General features: G+C 38.8%; 1 protein-coding gene across 4 annotated transcripts in view; it reads right to left on the bottom strand.

Moving 5' to 3' along the window:
- Window positions 1–9533: 9533 nt before the first annotated feature.
- FNDC3A (fibronectin type III domain containing 3A) overlaps window positions 9534–22369 on the bottom strand; it is a 158823-nt gene continuing 145987 nt past the window's right edge. For all 4 annotated transcript variants that reach the window (XM_045869418.3, XM_045869419.3, XM_064586114.1 and 1 more), the window contains 3 exons: window positions 21028–21194; window positions 19707–19834; window positions 9534–12051 (listed from right to left, as the gene is read on the bottom strand). In XM_045869418.3, coding sequence (XP_045725374.1) covers window positions 11737–12051; window positions 19707–19834; window positions 21028–21194 — 610 coding nt within the window. In that variant the 3' untranslated portion in view covers window positions 9534–11736. The remainder of the gene's footprint in view (window positions 12052–19706; window positions 19835–21027; window positions 21195–22369) is intronic.

The following is a 22369-nucleotide window of genomic DNA, read 5'->3' as shown; positions in this document are numbered from 1 at the left end:
TTTATTTTTTGAGAGAGAGAGAATGAGACACAGAGAGCATGAGAGGGAAGAGGGTCAGAGGGAGAAGCAGACTCCCCGCTGAGCAGGGAGCCCGATGTGGGACTCGATCCCGCGACTCCAGGATCATGACCTGAGCCGAAGGCAGTCGCTTAACCGACTGAGGCCACCCAGGCGCCCCATTTTATTTTATTTTTAAAAGATTTTATCTTTAGGTAATCTCTACACCCAACGTGGTGTACTTACAGCCCCGTGATCAAGAGTCTCATGCTCCACCAACTGAGCCCGCCATGCGCCCCTCAGTATGTCCCTTTTCCAGAGGAAAACAAAGCACAGAGAAGCTATCTCTGTAAGCGGAGTTACTGTTTCTCACGTCCGGGGGCCACGACCACTGTGCCCTATACACACCACAGCACTACCAGCCTTGGGAGTGGTTGGCATGTTCTGGATTCTGCTAGGAAAGTGTCTTTTAGCTCATATTCCAGATATGAACTGGACAAATGGAAGGATACTGAAAGTTTTAAGGAGCATTGGGATACATCCATAACTTGCAATTTACCTGTTGACATTTGTAGAAACTCCACAGGTTTAATACTCGCTTCTCCACCGAAGAGCAGGACGGGAGGCAGAGGTTGAAAGCTGAATGCACACAGCAATTGACCCACGTTTCATAACGTTTTGCGTCAACATTATATAGTTGGGAAATTTCCCATGACGTTCCAGCTTTTCAGTTTGTCTTGCAAAATGGTAAGATCTGGCAGCTCTGGGCCCACATTCCCCAAAGGTGGTGGCAATCCAGGCTGAGCAGGGGCTGCTGTGTTTAGACAGACACCCACTCAGTGGGCACTCCACAGCCTTCATCCCTCACATGGTGGCTCTGTGGGCCCCACACCCAGCGCCTTCTTCACTTAAAGACCTGCTGGCTCCTATAGACCCCAGGTGCCAGGAAATGGCACCTTATTTAATAAAATACAGAGATGGCAGAGCTCCGCCCTGGGAGGGGTACGAACCCCTGGCAGAAAAGGCTGAGGGCTGGCTCTGGCTGGCCCTCATCTCCAGAACCTGACCACTACCTTGACCCCGGGCCTCAGGCTTTCCCAGATTTCTCTCTGCACAGCAGGGACATAGCAGGGCACATTCAGGCAAGACTCTGTGGGCTGCAGAGATTCCGGATATGCTGTGATTGTTGCCGAAGCAATTTTCTCTTGGTCCTAGTTTCTCCTAAGAGAGACAGGCTCCCCCTGGCAATGATTATCAAGGGTGTTGGTGGAGAGAGAGCAAGTTCCTGGGAAGGGTGGTCAGGAAAAGGGTGTAGGACCTGGGGAAATCCCTCCTGGAGATTCCGGTACCCCTTTCCCAGCCCCAGTGGATAGTCCCTGGTCAAGAATGACTGTCCCAGCTCCCATGGTCACCCTGGGCCCAGTTGGGCTCCCCCGGCCATGCTCTCTCTGCTATGCTGTGGTCGCTGGCGTCTTCTGCACCATCAGCCACAAGAGCGCACTTAGAGAGCATGCAGTGAGCCCTCTCTGTTAGTTCTTCTTAATCATGATAATAACATAAAAAAGAGGCTATCTTTGGGTCCAAACGAGCCCCCTATCTACTTCTTTCTTTGGTCAACTCTTATGCCTTCTGGCACCCATACCTGTGCCCCTGCTCTTAGCTCTCTTTCCATTGCTTTCTGTCGAAAGCCCAATCCACTTGCCTTTCAAGAGCACTCAATGTTAGTTTCTAGGTCAAGTTTCCCAAGGCCCTCAGTGTGATGCGAGTGTTGTCTCTGATGCCCTCAGGGCTCTCGTTAGCTCCCTGGTACCCCTGACAGATCGGGTTGAGGCATGGGTGAGCTGACTCTTGCCTCTCATCTTCACCTCCCTGGAGAACTATCCCCCCCCCCCCGCCCCCGTTCCAGCCTCTTGCGTCTGTGCAGGTGGCTGGGGCTGGGCCCGTTGCAAACAAGCCAGGTGCGCAGGTGCAGCGCGTGGGCAGCGCAGGGCAGGGGCTGCTGCCTGAGCCAACAGCCTCCAAAGACCAGTGCCCCCTAACACCTCACACATTTGTTTCTTGTTCCCCTAGAGCCTGCCTCGAGTGTGGGGGACACTCTAGGGGGCTTATCTCCATTTGGTGGCTCACTGTTCTAGGCATATGACATCTCCATAAGAGCAGGTGCCCCCTTCATCTCTAAGGCAGGGGAAGAGAGCAAATTAAATGCTCCTGCCTGGAAGTGACTGTACCAGCTTCAAGCTGCAAGTCTCTGGGCTCCAAAGCCCCCCTCCTGGGATTCTGCACATACTCATCTCCTTGGCCCACCCACTCCCTGTTGGGCTTGTCAGCAGGAGTGCTGGAGGGCAGGGCAGCGAAGAAGACACTTGCGCCTTCCTGTTCGTGCCCCTTTCACCGCCATCCCGCGAGGGCCCCGTGCCCTCCCAGCAGCACTGGCTTCAGCCTCCAGCTCCTCTGGGCACAAACAGAAGGCCCACCAGCAGCAGGCAGGCAGCCTCCCCTCCTCAGAGGTCTGGTTCCCAGTTCCCGGGGCTCCTCCTCGAACCTCCTAGGTTCTGATACCTGCAGCATCTTCCTTTGGCTTCCAGCCCAAAGAGTGGCAGCTTTTCCCAGGTATTTATTACGTCTGTGTCACCTGTTTGCTTTCACGGCCTTCTAACACTTGTTATGCCAAGGTCCAATGTTAAATGAGCCTTATTAAGTATCTAGTGTGGCATCTGTTTTCCTGGCTGAACCCTAATGAATAGAGGGATGAATGTCTTTTCTGCTTACCTTTCATTAGCCAGAAGTCATCTGGCCTCTTCCAACCTCAGGTAGGTGGGGAGTGCCCTGAAGGAGAACCAGTATTTGGCCAGGAACCTTGTATTTTGGAATTCAAACCATGTGTTCCAGTAACTAGTGCCGGATAGCAAAATTTCTGACCACTCGGCGGCTTAAGACAACCCTTTGATTGTGCTAATTCTGTGGGTTAGGAATACAGGAATGGCTTGTCTTTGCTTCCTGGTATCTGGGACCTCAGCTGCAAAGATCCAAAAGCTGGGAGTGGCTCGACAGCTAGGGGCCAGCCCCTGAAATCTCATTCACTCACCTGTCCGGTGCCTGGACCCAGGAGACTCGAAGAGTGGGATGCCTGACTGGAGTGCTTGCATTATTCTGCACTTTGCTTTTTAACTTCATAACATGCCTTGGTGTTCTTTCCAGATCAGTAAACAGAAGGCTGCTGTATTCTTTTTGCTATAGCTGCATAGCATTCCATTACGTTGAGTGTACAATTTATTTAATCATTTTCCCATCGTTGCTCATTTAGGTATTTCCCCAGTCTTTTGCTGTTACAAACAGGTCTGCAATGAATAGTGTCCAGTGTGTCACAAGTGGGTGATTAAATGGGTAGGTTAAATATTTGTCGGTGGACCTGCCTGATCAAAGAGTATGTGCAATGTGTAATATCCCGTCATAGGAATTGTACAGCTTAAACTCCGCCAGCAATGTCTTGTTTTTTTACCGTGTTACTGACATAGTGTGTAACCAAAATTTTGCAGTTTTGCCAATGATAGTGACAAATGGTTTTTTGTATTTTACTTTGCATTTCTCTTGTTATGAGTAAGATTGAGCATCTTGTCATATGTTTGAGTTCTTTGTATTTCCTTTTCTGTGAACTGCTTGAATCCTTTGCCTGCTTTTATATTGGGTTATTGGTTATTTCATCTTCACATATTTAAGAATTTATTACGTTTTTCTATATTAGAGAGATTAGATAGATTAGCCCTTTCTGGAATATGAATGGCAACTATTTTTTCCCCAGGTTTGCTATTTCCTTGAACTTTTTTTTTTTTAATTGCTATGCAGAAGTTTTTATTTATATGACATTGAAATGATCAATCTTTCCTTTTGTGGATTCTGTATCTTGAGGCATGATTTGAAAGGCCACTTCCATGCCAGGATTATATAGGAATTCTTTCACATCTTTTATTTCGTTTGTTTCCATTTAAATGTTTGATTCATTTGGAATTCATTCTGGTGTAAAGTGTGGGTGATGGATCCAACTTTTTTTTTTTTTTAAGATTTTATTTATTTATTTGACAGAGAGAGACACAGTGACAGAGGGAACACAAGCAGGGGGAGTGGGGGAGGGAGAAGCAGGCTCTCCGCTGAGCGGGGAGCCCGATACGGGCCTCGATCCCAGGACCCTGGGATCATGACCTGAGCCGAAGGCAGATGCTTAATGACTGAGCCACCCAGGCTCCCCAATATGGATCCAACTTTTAATTTCTAGGTGGCTATCCAGTTGTCCCAACATCATCTATTGAATTGCTCATTTTTACTTCACTGACTTGAGGTGCCAGCTTTGTAAAATACTGAATTCCTACGTGTTCTTGAGACTATGGACTTTCTGTTCTGTTCCTTTAGGTTTTTTTTTTTCAGTACTCATAAGTTATTGAGGCATTATAATTTAGTGGGGCTAGTCTCTCATTGCTCTTTTTCAGAGTTTTTCTATTTTTTTTCAAGATTTTCTTTTTTTTATTTATTCATGAGAGACAAAGAGAGAGACAGGCAGAAGGAGAAGCAGGCTCCCCGCGGAGCAGGGAGCCCGATGCGGGACCAGAGTTTTTCTATTTTTATTTTTCCAAATGAATGGTGGTGCCATACTCTTTTATTTACAGTGGGTTTATAGTATCTTTTAAAACTTGGTGTCCCTTTGGGGCACCTGGGTGGCTCAGTCTTTAAGTGTCTGCCTTCTGCTCAGGTCATGATCCCAGGGTCCTGGGATCGAGCCCTGCATCGGGCTCCCTGCTCGGCAGGAAGCCTGCTTCTCCCTCTCCCACTCCCCTTGCTTGTGTTCCCTCTCTCGCTGTGTCTGTCAAATAAATAAAATCTTAAAAAATAAAAATAAAACTTGGTGTCCCTTTAAAAAAATTCTTAACTATATTGTCATAAACTGTGTACACTCTTTCTGGAAATGTGTGTACTCCTGGGGCTTTTTGCAGTTTTACCCTCTTCACCCTCTGGAGGTCATTCTGAGCCAGATTCGCAGGGACTGGACACCAAATTTTCCACAGCATGATTAGACACTAGATTTCATGCTGGTATAAAAGTTAGAGACATTAATTATTAGTATTACTGGAGCACCCAATACATGAATTTTCCTCAAACGTGGTTTTCTAGGTTACTTTTCAGAACATAGGCTGTGAGAAACAAGGCCTATACTACTATATATGGACATTCCTACTGCACAGCAGTTGTCATTGGTGAAGTGTGTAACTGCAAAACGTATTTTCTCTAAGACCACTGAATCATCCTAGAAATAATGAAGAGTGTCAGATAGAGCTGATAACTTTGGCCTGGGCAGGCCAAATCATTTAATAATTATCATGGACATCCATAAAAAATTCAGCCCACCCACTGAAAGTAGTAGGGACATCCAAGGGGGTCTGGGAAGTTTGAAAATCAGGAAGTGAGAAGTTGGTCTGTGTCCTTAGCAAAATGGATTTAATGATTAGGTCAGTTTATTGATTTGATGATGTCCAGGATTCTCTAGTCCTGTGCTGTCTGTATATTAGTCTTTAGGTTTATCTTATATTCCCTTTTCAAAAAATTGAGGTGAAATTTACATAAAATTAACCATTTTAAAGAGAACAATTCAATGGTATTTAGTATGTTCACACTGTTGTGCAACCATGACCTCTGTAGAGTTCCAAAACATTTCCAAAATAAAACCCCATACCCATTAAGCAATTACTCTCCATTTCCTCCTCCCTCCAGCCCCTGGCAACCACTAATCTTTAGTCTTTGCGGATTTACCTATTCTAGGTAATTCATATGAATAGAATCATACAACATGTGATCTTTTGTGTCTGGTTTCTTTCATTTAGCATGTTTTCCAGGTTCATCCACATTGTAGCTATATTCCCTTTTTGAACATGTTAGCTTGTCTCATTCGTGCAAGGGACAATAAAGGTACTTTCATCCTTGGAGGGATGAGTATTTAAGACAGAGGGTTATTTCTGGGGCTGAGTGTAAGCTCAAAATGGAAGTCAAAGTATCAAAAGATGAAACTGTAGAGGAAAGAAATTAGAGCTGCTCATTTAGTTTGTTACTTGTATCAGATTGTCCTTGTCTGATTTCTGTTCAATCCTTAGAGGGCTGTGGATTGTTTTGGATAGGGGGAAGTGTTTAGTACAATGCCTGGCTTGCAGAAAGTACTCAATAAATACTATTATAAATGCAATATTATTAATTTGATTTCCTTATTGAATTCAGGATTTGTGAGAGAGACAGCAGAGGATAGTGTGGGGAGGCACTAGACCAGTCACCTGGGTTCAAATCTCAGCTCCATCATTTGTTAGCCATGTGACTTTTGGCAGGTGCTTAACTCCTCTATGCTTCAGTTGATATTTAATACGGCAATTAAGAGGATTATATAACTAAGGTAAAGCATTGAACATAACGCCTAGCGTGCATTGAGTGGTGAACAGATGCAAACCATTATGATTTGAATAAATCACGTGGCTTCAATATCTATTGCTTCAAAGATCTTTTCCTTGGCAAATTTCCCATAGCAAGTATCCTTTTTATTATATAAGATGAAAAACAGTCATTATAGCATCTAAACGTTTGAAGGCTCCACTCTGTACATGGAAGATTTGATGACTGTAACTATTAAAATCTTAGTTCTGTCAACTTTCTTTTTTGTATTTTCTCCCTTTTAAGAGTGTCAGGGAGAGAATAATGAATGAGTAATTTAAGGGATACTATTGAGGCTATATACACTATCTTAAAAAGTATATATGAAAATAGAATTTAAAAAAATTTTTTTAAAGATTTTATTTATCTATTTGAGAGAGAGAATGAGAGAGAGCACACAAGAAGGGGGAGGGTCAGAGGGAGAAGCAGACACCCTGCCGAGCAGGGAGCCCGACGTGGGACTCGATCCAGGGACTCCAGGATCATGACCTGAGCCGAAGGCAGTCGCTCAACCAACTGAGCCACCCAGGCGCCCTGAAAATAGAATTTTTAAAAAGTTCTTTAAAAATATAAGGCATTAATTATCATCACCAATATTGATGGTAGGTGGCTAGGTTACAGCATGCCTGGTTTTAGGTTTTGGAGAATCATTTTCTTTTGTAATCTGTCTGCCTGATTAAGCCACCACCCACAAGGGATCCTTCTATAGAGAATGTTCATGATGGTAAGGACCATCATGCAATCCATGGAGTTCAAACAGGACATACATATTTCTTTTCCAAACTACAGAAAAAAGAAGTGACATGCAACACTGTGAGTCAGTATCATATTCTTCTCAAGGCTGGATTCATACTTTGTTGCTTCTGTGAAGTGATGCCCCTATATTCAAAATATCTCCTCTTCCCCAACCTAACATTTTAAGCTTTATTATGGTACCTACAGTTGTGACACTTAGGGATGTACCTGGATTTAAAAAAATTTTTTTTTAAAGATTTTGTTTGACAGAGAGAGACACAGCGAGAGAGGGAACACAAGCAGGGGGAGTGGGAGAGGGAGAAGCAGGCTTCCCGCTGAGCAGGGAGCCCGATGCGGGGCTCGATCCCAGGACCCTGGGATCATGACCTGAGCCGAAGGCAGACACTTAACAACTGAGCCAACCAGGCGTCCCTGTACCTGGATTTTAAAAAGCAATGTATCCATAGTGTTGGGAAAACTGGAGAGTAACATGCAAAAGAATGAAACTGGAGCACTTTCTTACACCATACAAAAAAATAAATTCAAAATGGATTAAAGACCTAAATGTGAGACCTGAAACCATAAAAATCCTAGAACACAGGCAGTAACTTCATAGCAACTGCTTTCTAGATAAGTCTCCTGAGGCAAGGGAAACAAAAGCAAAAATAAACTATTGGGATTACATCAAAATAAAAAGCTTCTGCATAGAGAAGGAAACAATCAACAAAACTTAAAGGCAATTTACCGAATGGGATAAGGTATTTGCAAATGACATATCTGATAAAGAGCCCCTAAAATACACAAAGAACTTATAAAACTCAACACCCAAAAAGTTAATAATCCAATTAAAAAACAGGCAGAAGACATGAACAGACATTTTTCCAAAGAAGGCATATAGATGGCCAATAGAAACATGAAAAGTTGCTCAACATCACTGATCATCAGGGAAATGCATATCAAAGCTACATTGAGATACCACTCCACACCAGTGAGAATGGCTAAAATCAACAACACAAGCAACAAAAGGTGTTGGCAAGGATGTGGAGAAAAAGGAACCCTTCTGCACTGTTGAGGGGAATGCAAACTGGTGCGGCTACTCTGGAAAACAGTATGGAGGTTCCTCACAAAGTTAAAAATAGAACTACCCTACACTTCAGCAATCACACTACTAGGTATTTATCTAAAAAATACGAAAGAAAAACAAATATAAATATATATATATGATGGAATATTAGCCATAAAAAGAATGAAATCTTGCCATTTGCAACACGGATAGACCTAGAGATTATGCTGAGCAGAATCAGTAAGAAAAAGACAAATAGTGTACAATTTCACTCAATATGGGGAATTTAAGAAACAAACGAGCAACGGGGAAAAAAAAGAAGAGAAGCAAACCAAGAAACAGACTCTCAACTATAGAGAACAAACTGATGGTTACCAGAGGGGAGGTGGTGGGAGGATGGGTTAAATAGGTGATGGGGATTAAGAAGTGCACTTGTTATGATTAGCACCAGGTGATGTATGGAAGTGTTGAATCACTATGTTGTACACCTAAAACTAGTATTACACTGTACATTAACTGGAATTTAAATACAAACTTAAAAAAAGGGCGCCTGGGTGGCTCAGTTGGTTAAGCGACTGCCTTTGGCTCAGGTCATGATCCTGGAGTCCCAGGATCGAGTCCCGCATCAGTCTCCTTGCTCAGTGGGGAGTCTGCTTCTCCCTCTGACCCTCCCCCCTCTCATGCTCTCTTTCTCTCTCAAATAAAATCTTAAAAAAAAAGGGCAATGTACCCCCTTTGAGATCTGTGGATGGAAATGTTAACAGGGGTAAGTGAGAGGGAACACTGAATTTTCTGGTACATGAGAATTTTCAGGCATGGGCTGAACTTTCTGGCATGGTATTGTAGGTGGACATGCTGAACTTCCTGGTGGAGGGCAGACATGGGGGCAGAGAGCAGTGCCAGTAATAGGAAGGTTCTAGGTCCCTGAAAGCTGGGAAAAAGAAGGTACTAACTAGGAAATAGAAGAATGCAGGAACGGTATGAAGGTCAGATTTCCTTTCCAATGAGAACTTTACCTCAGAGCCATCCTTATTCTTTATACATGTAAAAGAAGCAAGATGTCTAGAGAACTGCATAAAATCAGGTCACTAGGATAAAACTTATTTCATTCTTTAATCTACTGGATGTTACCTTCTTGAATATGGGTCCTCTCACACTGAAGATTTGAATACTGATAAAAAAAACTATTGTAAACCCACTGCACGAAGGGAGACCTTAACATTTCATTCTCTAAAAGAGGCAGCAAATAATGAGTGTATAGGAATACAATAAACATATCTCAAAAAAGAATGATACAACTTTTATTTTCCATGGATTTTAAAGATACTTTTGCTACATAGTTATGTATTTTTATGAGATTATATTTTTTTCATTTGTATGAAGTTCAACCTTATACAATTTTAAGGTGATATGTTTGGTAGTGTATAATCTTTAAAAAGTTTAGAGTTTTTGGAATGTACAGTATATGAGGTAAAATCAAGATTACATTAAAAATTGTTTTCTCCTCTGCACTGATTTTGCAGTGAGGCTCAAATGGCAAGCACACTATTAAATGACATTTACTATCAAAAATAGGAGTTCATTTGAGTTACTATGAAAAACATAAGCCACTGTAACCGCCACAGTGGCATATTTTACCATTTTAGACATTCAACTATATAGAAATCTCTGGGCTATTACACTCAAACTCATTTGTATTGCCAAATGTGGCACTTTTAAGAAGTTTCTAGAAAATAATCGCAATCACTGTTGTTTTGGGGGGAAAGTTAGCCTATACATGAGATTAAATTTAAATAAAATGTAAACATACAGTATATTATAGTGACAGATCATTCTTACCACTTGGAAAGGCCAAGTTTATCCGTTTCTTTTTTGAACAAAGTTAATGTTTTTTCTACAGCACAGATCATTTGACATAAAACAGTTACAATACATGCCCATTCTAATAGAAGAGAAATTCTTCAGAGATCTTCAAAGCACAAAACATATGTCCTTTTTTCAAAGACTGACAGAAGTGCTTAGTAATCACTAAAATGCTAACCTCAGCAACTAAAAATTAGTGATTCACTATCCTAAAATTCAAATAATAAATTAAAAAGGCTAGTTACAAGTGTTTTACAGGTAACAACAGATGTGATAAAACAAGAATTTTAGATAGTTTATCATTACAAACTGTATTATTACTGGCAGTCATCGACATCTATGCAAGATGTACAATGTGATACTTGACAAAATTCAATCTGATCATCCAATAACTCACAAATGCAAGCTCACAAAACATTAATGAATTATGCAATTGCAAAGTGCTCTAATGCAACATTAACCACATGCAATCAACAATTTGGAACAGTATCCAGACAGACATTACATTAAACATTAGTTTTTCAAGAAAGAAAGCAGCTTGAAGTTTACTGGTGCAAATTAATTTTGTCTTCAGATTTGGTGCCCCAAACAAAAAGGTTAGGTTTGATTATGAATTCTGATGGTGATGGCAGTAGTTATGGGAGAAGCAGCAAAACTTATGGGAGTTCTTCAAAATTAGGCTATTCCAGATAGATGGAGTGAGTGTGTGTGTGTGTGTGTGTGTGTATATTTCTACACTTGGTATGTATAGTTTATATATATGCCATATATGTATATGCATGTCCTCATACACATACATATAGTTCAGAGGCTCATAAAAACCAAATTAAATAGGTTTGAAATTCAGAGCTGAGTATGATTACTTTTAAAAAGTATAAAGCCCTCTATTCTTTTCCATGTTCTCAAGACCTGAAGAGGTGCTTTTTGAGTAAACATTAAAATATTTTTAGGCCAAGTAAACTGTCTGTGCTTTCTTTAAGTGATTTATCTGTAAATTCATGAATATATACTTGTAATGAAGAACTCCACATTTATCAAATAAGAAGTTTCTTTTTTCATGCATATTCTTTCATCCAGTTTTTGTCTGCTAAGCCCCTCCAGTTATTCATCATAATCCCATTTACCAAATAATTAAGACAAATGAGGAGGTAGAAATATAGCACTAGATTGCTTTCACAGCATCAGACTTTAACATTTTTTTTTTTTATAGCATGTTAGTGTAAATTTTAATCATTCTGAATTTTTCACTAGGTAATATCTTTAGAACAAACAGATCAGGTTGTCACTGTTACACTCATGCTGACTGGTCAAAATATCAATTATATATTGTTGCCTCTTAGAAAGTTTGTTTTACAAGAAGGCATATAAAAAAAAAAAAAAGAAAAGGAAAGAAAAAAGTCCCAACCAAACAAAAAACCAAAAATTGCTATTTCTGTGGCTTGCATTCTAATAAGGTGCAGCCTCTACCTAACGATATAAGCATTGAAAATGGCAAAAATGATGTATTATAGTCTCAATGCCAGTGCTAAATGCCACTGTTTTTGTAAAAGCAATACAGAAATAATTTTAGTACATGACAAAATAAAATGTAATACAGTATTAAAAATAAAGTTATATTTTCACTTGATTACAAAGTACTGAATGATAAAGGCAATCAGAATGGAAAAGAAAGCAAACAGCACGAGGATGACGGCGGCACACTGCTCGTCACTCAGTGCCCGCCGGGTCCTTGTGCTTTCCACAGTGTCTCTGTTAGTGCTGGCTGGTGGGTCAGTCCTCTGAGAGATGAAGAGCACTGTTGTGCTGTAGGGACCTACCAGGTCCTGATGCCCGACAGGGTCTTGGCACTGGCGAATGGCACACACACGGAAACGATATTCACAGTTCAGCTGAAGGCTTGAATACCGGAATGAAGAGTCAGGACCCTTGTAAATCTGTTAATAAGATAGTGGAAAAAGAATTATGTATGAAGGATAGGCAGAAAATCTGTTTTACAACTGGCTAGTTTTAGAATTATTTTTGACATGGAAGCTCGTGAGTGCCACTGCTTTTGTCTTTTAAATGGCATTTTAAAAATACCTACCTTTACATTAAAGAGCTTACCTGCTGTATAAGGGCAGGAGAAAGTGGAAAAGTGAGGATGTGAGATCTGTCCTCACAGAACAAGCAAAATCAGCCCACAGGCATTTCCTTGGTTTTCTCAAATGTAAAGTCAAACTTTTGTGAAACCATTCCATGAAAAGAGAAACTACGTCTAATCATGCTTCTTCATTATATATAAATCTTTGTAAAACTGGTTTCTGTACAATTTCAAACATCTGCTCAATGAATGAATAAGGGGAGCTTTCTACAGTTGTCTATGGCAAATTATTTTATAAACTTTAAAGAAACCACTTAGAATCACAGAGTTGGATCTTAAAACCCAACTCCTCTGCCCATCCCTTAGAAAGGAAATAACAAGAATGGAATTCCATGGATTTTCAAGAGTGCTAGTGATTAAGAGGAAATGTATTGGGACTGGTCACTCCTGGTCCAAGCACCGCTCTGCCGTTCACACTTCATGTTATCTTAGACCAATTACCTTAGTACAATGAGAATAGTTGTGCTGTATGGTAATTATGAGAGTGAAATAAACTAATACTTGTTAAAGGACTTAACACAGTGTCCAGCACATGGCGAGTGTTCAATATATGGAAGCTATGATTTATTTCTGTTAATGAGTCCCTCCCCTCATTCTATAAATGAGAAAACTAAGGCTCATAGTGACTGCTCAATTGAGTTCTTCCAGCTAGTTGGTGGCCTCTAAGTGAGATCAACCCAAACCAGGGCTAGCCTTCTTTTTCAAGCAATTTTAGCTGCTTCAACTGTATCTGTGTTGTAAATCTAAATTTTTACATACTGGTTTGCTCCTGAAGGAGCAAGGTCAAGAGCTTTGTCTCACTTTGTCTCTTCAGAACCCAGTATATAACTGATACTTAAGCCAACTAAATTAGTGAATTATTTTTTTTAGCATTTAAAAAATTTTTTTTAGATTTTATTTGACAGAGACAGAGAGAGAGAGAGAACACAAGCAGGGAGAGTGGGAGAGGGAGAAAGAGGCCTCCCACCGAGCAGGGAGCCCAATGTGAGGCTTGATCTCAGGACTCTGGGATCATGACCTGAGCCAAAGGCAGACGTTTAATGACTGAGCCACCCAGGCACCCCTAAATTAGTGAATTACACTAAGTATAGGTCAAAATGTGTGTCAGTGGATGCTGAAAATCTATAAAGGAGCTTTTACTGAAGGAAGTAAGACTTATGATGAAACAAAGAAAATGGTAAATATGCATTAGTTCTGAGGATGCACACAAGCAATACAGGGAGTGGGAATGTAGTAATGTTCACATCTGGACCATGGTAAAAGCAGTGATATCAGTAAATTAGAAGACTGTATTAGAAAGCAGTGTGAAAGAGTACACAATGGGGGCGCCTGGGTGGCTCAGTTAGTTAAGCGACTGCCTTCGGCTCAGGTCATGATCCTGGAGTCCCGGGATCGAGTCCCGCATCGGGCTCCCTGCTCGGCGGGGAGCCTGCTTCTCCCTCTGACCCTCCCCCCTCTCATGCTCTCTCTATCTCATTCTCTCTCTCAAATAAATAAATAAAATCTTTAAAAAAAAAAATTAAAAAAAAAAAGAAAGAGTACACAATGAACCCAAAATAGTAAAAATAAAAAAAATATGTATTTGTCATATAGATGTAATAGGTGGTATTTGTTTTTAAAATTTTCTTTACTTTCCATTTGTCTTCAAATGGGCATGGTAACCTCAACAAATGGTATGAGGGTGATAGGTGACGAGATCTGACAGAGAGTAGGAATATGTTCATAACACCAGTTGGAAATTTAGGTCTAATTCCACTGGGGCCACTTTAGGTGTGTGATATTTACAACAGTGTTTAAGGAATCCTGATCATAAAGCTGAATGAGGGATTGAGGGAGTTGGGCACGATAGGGGCTCCTACTGTATAAAAGCACAAGGCTATGAAGCTTTGGTATAGTTTTTATGTATCATTTCTAGAAATGATTTTTAGTTGAGTAGGCAGGCAAAAAAAAATTCTTTCAAGAGTTCAAAGCTTGGGGACCAAAAAGATGTTAGTATTTATGACACTGATGAAGTGAAGAGTTTGGAGAGGAGAGATTGGGAGGGAAGATAATGAGGTCAAGTTTTCAGTTTTATGTTTCAGATGTTAGAAGGATATCTAAACAGGGAGACATCTTAGATAATTGTAGATATAGGACTGAAGAAAACAGATAAACTTGCTAAAGCATATTTATAGAAATGTTCATATAGCTAAGTGAAGCTATTCAAAATAAGCCTCAAGCTTGAGATAAGGTGGTTAAGTCTGAGACTGAGAAATAACACCATTTCCACTCCTCCATTTCATACTGACAAGATAAAATTGTTGCGATCTTAGTAAACAGAAAAAGGCAAGTAAAACTCTAATAAATTCATAATTTTTTGGCTTGTAGCTATCACTCACAGATTACTTAGATAAATTACATATAATTAAAACAAAATGAAAAAACAGCTCTTTATATTTGCTATCAATCAACTATCCATTTATAGGCAGAGTATGGCAAATATCAATTAATGCAGATTTACAATTAAGAAAATGGCAGATAAGAGAGAGTACGGTTTTCATTTTGCATTTTATTTTTTTCATCTTAATGGAGAAATGCAGACTAAACTTAAGCTTGTGAAGTTTGTGCATGTATAGCTGGCTAAAGAACTCTGAAATAGTACACCAGCTGCAACAGAATTTTATAGGAAAACTTTTAAAGAAAGTTTAGATTTTTATAAGTTGGTATTTGTCTTTTAGTTTTTTTTTAAAGATTGTATTTATGAGAGAGAGAGAGAAAGAGAGCACGAGCAGGGGGAGGGGCAGAGGGAGAGGGAGAAGCAGGCTTCCTGCTGAGCAGGGAGCCCCATGTGGAACTCAATCCCAGTACCCTGGGATCATGACCTGAGCAGAAGGCAGACACTTAACCGACTGAGCCACCTAGGCGCCTTGTCCTTATTTTAGCTTTGTGAATATGTCATAGCATGAAGAAAATAACAACTATAGAACAGGGGCCAGTAAAAATGAAACCAGTATCTTACCTGTTTATCTCTCTCCATATCCACACATTCTAGAAACCTATTTGGTTGGCTAGATTAATTTACCAAGTACTCATACAAAAATGCAAAATAGTCCTTTTTTATCTTTCAAGGATAAGTGAACATGTTTACTATCAAAGATAACCACTTTTGAAGTTGTCATTACAAAGGAGCAAATTCTGTTTAACTATTTCTACTTTCTGCATGTTTCACATCCACAATCTGATTTTACACTGAGTAATATACACTATATATATTATTTACAGCAGTTAGTATCAGAATGATTTTAACAGTATGTTACGTGCAGACTTGTTTGTAGCTTTTTTAAGGTTTATTTTGCATTTGATTACATTTAAAAGTAATTATTCATTATGACATATGATAAAAGGCATTATCTTGTCATATAATATATATAATATGGCACATATGGTCATATATATGTATATAATATGGCACATATGGTCATAAATCATCCTTCTGTAATTTATGGATATATTATTGCAAATACTTACTTCGTAGTGATCAATACATGAAGAGAACAGTAAAAAACCCTGAAAACAACAGAATGTAGACAACTAGCCACATGGCTCTTGTCTATACCATTCCTCTCCTCTATTATTGTTGAGGGAGTTATAAGTGAACTTGGAATTTTAGAGCAGTTCTTAGGTTTACTGTGCATAAGCACCACTTAGAACTTAAAAAAAAAAAAAAGAAAACAATCATGGGTCCTGTTCTTAGACATTCAGGTTTACTAGGTCTGCAGGCCACTCAGAGGGGCACTGCTTTTGGGAATCTAAGTTCAGAAGTTTTAAGAAAAAAAAAAAGTTGTATAGAATCCACCAAGCCACTGTCCTAGTACCCATTCTCTGACACTGCCAACAGTACTGATTTTTGATGGGGTATCAAACTCTCCCTTACCCAATCCTTGTACTTGGAGAAGCTTGCCTCATTATTAACTGCAGAGGAGGCCTCTAAATCCTGAAATAGTCATTGGTTCAGGGATGGCTTTGCAATCTAAGTGCTTTGTCTTCCCTGAATGTGAATGAGTGAAAGTAAGTTCCTCACAGCTAAGGGCAGTCACTGAAGACTGTTGAGAAAAACCATGCCCCTGATGACTTCACTGAGCTTCTGAATCAAGCCTCCTGAAGCCTGCCTACCTTCAGGCTTCTCCCTAAGAGGATTTACACTTAATTGTGCTAGTCTGAGTTGGTTTTTATGGTACTTACAACATAAGGAGCTGTGACACAGAAGTGCCTTAGGTACAGACTCCCAGATGGGATCAGCTTTGAAAATGACTTTACTGTCCCCCAATATTTTTATTTTACCTTGTTATACTACTTGAAATGCCATTTTGGTAAAAAAGCACTTGCTTTTAAAATTTTTTTTTTTTTTTTTTTTTTTTTTTTTTTAAGATTTTATTTATTTATTTGAGAGAGAGAGAATGAGAGACAGAGAGCATGACAGGGAGGAGGGTCAGAGGGAGAAGCAGACTCCCCGCCGAGCAGGGAGCCCGACGCGGGACTCGATCCCGGGACTCCAGGATCATGACCTGAGCCGAAGGCAGTCGCTTAACCGACTGAGCCACCCAGGCGCCCCAAAAAGCACTTGCTTTTAAAAATGTATACACTTCCCCGAGGGGATTACAGAACCAGAAGACACTTACCTTGGTATGAATTTTCCCATGCAAATTAGTCTTTCTCTTAATGCCAATAAGGTCAGCTATACTTTGTATATGGGAGCTACGATGTGTCAGACAGGGAGGCAAGAGTCAGAGGAAGAGTGTGATTTTAGAGAATGCAGGCAATTTTAGGTGATGTGCTACAGAACGGGGCACGGGGCAGTGAGAAGGCAGCTAAGAGTTTTCTCAAAGCTGATCAAAAAGGGACGAAGAAAGGGAAGAATACAAAGAAATCCATTTGTTTCTACTTTTCCCTTCTATGTCCCTCTAAGTTTGGCCCAGGGTCATGAGTACTTGTTGCTGCCAGGGGAATTTGTTTCCAGATCCCTAATCCCAGCAACATTATAGGTTAGACAGGTTTTTATAGGAAACGAAACTCAACCACCAACTTATAAGTAATAATCCCTTCTTAAAAACATCAGCCATTCCTACTGCTATGGAATACAGACCTACAGGACCCGGCTTCCTTAACTACACACTTCATTCTTGAGTCTTACTCCAGTCACACTTCAGAGCTCCTGGCTCCTTCTCAGCTCACCAGTGCCACCATGTCCCCCTCCTCCAGCCCTCACTTAAATGGCACTCCTTTTAGAAAACATTCCAAAGTCCAGCTGGAATAAATCATTCTTTTTTATAAAGTATGGTTTTATCTTTTTATGATCTTTTGTTTGGCTATATAAAATGTCACGATTATAAAATTTCTGCTTGTTAAATTCTGAACAACTTTTTGAAATCAGAACAGTAACCTATTAATATTTTAGCCCCCCCATAATTCTTTATACATGGTATTTAATACATGTGTGCTGAGTATTAAATAAATCTTAAGTAAAATATTAAATTCCATGAATGAAACTGAACACTTAAAAAAACAACCTTCAAACTTTTGGAGTATAACTTGCCAATAAATTGTAAAATTATAAACATTTAAGAGATTTAGATGAGCAAATATACTACGAGGTTCTAAGGAAATTAGTATTTTAAGTTTTACGGCATGCTTACAATCTTAAGTGAAAGTGACGACAGGGTTAATTTAGCGTTTAGGTTTTATAAATTAGAATTAGCATTGCTGTTTCATGTAGTGATATGTTTATTAAAATTCATACACTACTCAAATGTGGGGCCCCTATTTCCTTTAAACATGTAATGCAATTACATTTTTTTTAATATTAATTTTGCTTCCTCCTTGGAAGGAAACCTGCTTATCTGTAAATTATATTCAAATCTGATTATCATGTCAATTTGCAAATGGCTTAATAAAGAAAAACAATCACATGCCAAATTTAATCTGACTCTTTGGAGCCTTTTGTAATTTCACTTAAGAAATAACACTTCCAGGGACGCCTGGGTGGCTCAGTTGGTTAAGTGTTTGCCTTTGGCTCAGGTCATGATCCCAGAGTCCTGGGATCAAGTTCCACATTGGGCTCCTTGCTCGGCAGGGAGCCTGCTTCTCCCTCTGCCTGCCGCTCCCCCTGCTTGTGCTCTCTGACAAATAAATAAAATCTTAAAAAAAAAAAGAAAAAAAAGAAGAAGAAATAACACTTCCATACTTAACAAAACTTGAAAGAAAAAATTATATCTGTATTGAAAAATCTATTATTAATAGCTATAATAGCATGAGACTGAAATAAAACAGGTGAATGACTGAGCTCCTAGTGGGAAAAGAAAATACAAGATGCACAAATGAAAACCCAGCTTAAAAGCATTCAAAATCAAGAAGGGTGACAGAAGAAAGGGAGAATCAGATGAAATGCTTATAGAAATTAGGCTTCTGAGTTGCATAAAAACAACTTTATAAAAGATTCAGTGAACACTGGTAGCTCCCCACTTGATCTCACTGCTATTCACCCTCCACCAGAAAGCCATCTCTGAAATTCTTCAGCCAGGTAGGTGACACTTCTGCTAGGCTTCCATAAGGACTATTACCATATTTACAACACTACATTATAATTATGATCATTACTGTTATTGTGAAAGCCTCCTTAATGTTCTCTGCTTCTACCTGTGTCCCATTCTAGCCAAAATGACCTTGTGTCTGATCTTGTGACTACTCTGGTCAAAATCCGCTACTGGTTTCTCATTTTACGTGGAGTAAAAAAGTCACAGTGTAGCCTATAATGCCCTACATGACCTTCATACCACTCATAGATCCTCTTTACCATTAACTACTTGACTTTATCTACTATTTTTCCCATTGCTCACATAACCCCATATTGGCCTCCTTGTTGTTCATTAAATTTAACACTCATGCTCCTACCTCAGGGCCTCTGTACCTACTACTTCCTCTTCCTGGCACACTGTTCTCCCCATATTCACCTCCTTTGGGTCTCTATTGTTACCTGACTGCCCTGTATGAAATAGCACTAGCTGTCTCTCCTCCCAAGACTGCCTATTCTTTTTACACAGTTTTACTTATTCTCCACTTATACTTATCACTATCATATGATATACAAATGTATTTGCTTTTAGTGTCTTTTTCTACTGAATATAAGTGCCATAGAGGCAAGAACTTTTTGTTCAGTGTTATATATCCTGAGTGCCTAGCACATAGTTTAATAAATTCTTGTCAAATGAATGAATAATCTGTTAAATATATAGTTCGGACTTAAAAGATTTTGAATCCTGAGATACTGTGTAGTTACTAATCTTTGGAACACGGTAAGTACTAAATAAATGTTTTTGAATTAGGAATATAAAGATAGTCAAATCTTGCATTGCAAGTACATAAAAATGAGAAAGATAAAAATAAGTATCCACAGAATTACATCTTTGTACATACCTGTTTAAATTCTGAATCTTTTCCCAACATAACTTGAAGACTGTAAATAACTGGATCACCTTTCATTGGCTGTAAACATTCCCATGTAATTTCACAAATGTGATCATTTATTTTCTCTATTTTGGGGGCTGTAGAGAACAAATACAAATAAAATCTGCTCTACTTGATTTTTAACTTGGCACATCACACAGACACTTGTTTTAATCAAAATCAACAAACCTTTAAAACTCAGTTATATACCTGAATTTTTGAAATTTGGAGAGACATGGTTAATGGTTCACTCTTATTATCTCCAGGCCATATAATCTATAGGTGCTACAATGGCCAGATAGACTAAAAGATCTGTCAAGGTAAGCACTGTTTTCATTGAGTTAAAAAGCCAGTAGGGGGGTTATGTCAATTCTAAAACATTAATGGTGCTTCTAAGAGCATACCTAGAATATGAAAATTTGTAATTTAAGAAATCTCCTAAATGGAAAAATAAGTTGAAAAATACCCCTCGTTGCTTGATATAAAACTGCTTCACTCAATGGTAGGGAACGAAGGGTTAAAATCAGCAATATTCATAAGGCTAAGAAACATTAAACTGGATGACAGAACAGAAAAAGGACTCAGTAAAACTCCATCAACATTATTAGAAAGATATTCAAGAACAGTCCTGCTAACTGTGGATCTGCTTAACAAATGACACATTCAAGTACACGATCCAGGACATTGTACTAGAAGTCTCTGTGATTTGTCCTCAGTGTGAGGAATGTTAGTGATTTTGGCTAAATATACAAAGTGCAATCCTTGCCAGGGTCATTTTAAAATAAGAACCCCCCTAAAATTAATTTTAAAGATATCTGTATATAGAAATGTGTGAATGTGTATACAAATTTGATTAAAAAATTCAAGTTAACTAAGAATGTATTTATGTTTTCCTTAACAGGCAACCCGGCGTTCTCCCTGAAATCCAAATGAATGAAATATTAACAACTCAAAACAATTCAAGTTTGTGATTTTTTTTCTTTAAGTAACAATAGCAGAAACAGCAAATGACCCTATAAGAAAACCAGCATTATCTATTCAATTTAGTATTTTTATGTTAGATTATTGACAAAATCCAGTACTTGTCTGAGTATCAATGTGCTAGATAAAACAGCTTTTATTATTGAGTGAAACTCTCAATAGGTGGGCTTGTCTATATAATTTCTTTTTTATAACTTAAATGTTGGACACATACTGGATGATAAATTGTAATAACAGCACATAAAGCTATTTGTGAAGATGCATTTAAAATTTATTATTAAAGAAAATAACTTAAGGATGTATAACTTACCTTTCAAGGCAGCTGGGACAGATTTTGGAGTAGTAAAAATATATTCTTGGGAAAGAGGACCTTCTCCTGATTCATTACAAGCTTGAATACAGAATTTATAGGATGTTGACTCATTAAGTCTTTGTACTTTGTATGTATGACATGGACCTCTGTATAAGGATACAAACCTAAAATGGAAATGATCCTTATTAAAAATAAACCTTGAATACTTTATGAAAAATATTTAAAAACTATTAAAAAAGTACAGTTGGGACATTATTTAGAAATATAAGTTACTCTTAGAATTTAATGCCAGGAATGCTTTGTCACTCCAAATAAGTCTTTATTTTTTTCATCAGATGATGAAAATCACAGGATTGGTAAATTTCCTAATTTGACATGGCTTCCTAAAAAATTATTGCTAAATTTTATGTCCAATCATAGTAACTTTTCAGGTTTCTGGTACAGCTTTGTTTCTGATTGCTATCATTTAATGTCCATACATTTTTTTTTTATTAACATGTAATGTATTTGTTTCAGGGGTAGAGGTCTGTGATTCATCAGACTTAAACAATTCACGGTGCTCACCATAGTACATACCCTGCCCCAATGTCCATCACCCGGCCACCCCATCTCTCCCATCCCCCTCCACTCCATACATTTTTAAAGATACTCAGAATACCATAATTTTCATCAGCGTCTTAGGCATACAATTTATTATATAAAAAAAAGAGAACCCTCAATTTCCAGGCATAATTTTAGCTGATTTGGTGATGTCTTCCTAGAGATTTACACAGCAGTATGAAAGAATGTGTAATTTGCCATAAATTATCCACCTGAACTGTTCGATGAAAGTTTGATATCATATATGTCATCCATAAGTTAGTTCAATGTTCCCCAATACTTTTGATTGGCTATTTTAAATTTTTTGGAAATTGGGGAATGAGTAATGGAATGAATGCTCACATAGTTCTAATAGTCTGAAAACTGTACTAAGGTTAAAAATGAAAAAATAGTTAATGACCTGAAGTAACAATATTTCCAAGAAGCAGTAATTAGATAAGCCTTGCCTTTTTAATCTCCCCATTTTTTTTTTTAAAGGATAGGGAACAAAAGAGTTTCAACCACTATTGAAAAAGCTGAACAATGACAAAATCTGCAGTCAGCAAAGACCTGAAATAGCATTCAGACACTATCCCACAGCAAATGAAAACAGTTGTGAAAAATCAAAGGGAAAGAGTATAACTAAAGGTATTATTACACTGATTTATTAAATTTAGACAGTAAACTTACAATATCATAGAAAGTTTTAATTTCTTTATTTTCCACAGCCAGTACCTTACAATTCTCTAGATGATAGCTA

This window comes from Mirounga angustirostris, unplaced genomic scaffold (genome assembly GCF_029215605.1).
Source record: "Mirounga angustirostris isolate CCGP_5_RB_7025 unplaced genomic scaffold, mMirAng1.0.hap1 SCAF_3, whole genome shotgun sequence".
NCBI classification, from domain to species: Eukaryota; Metazoa; Chordata; class Mammalia; order Carnivora; family Phocidae; genus Mirounga; species Mirounga angustirostris.
The sequence above is the reverse complement of the archived record's forward strand: the minus strand, read 5'-3'. Positions and strand labels throughout refer to the sequence as shown.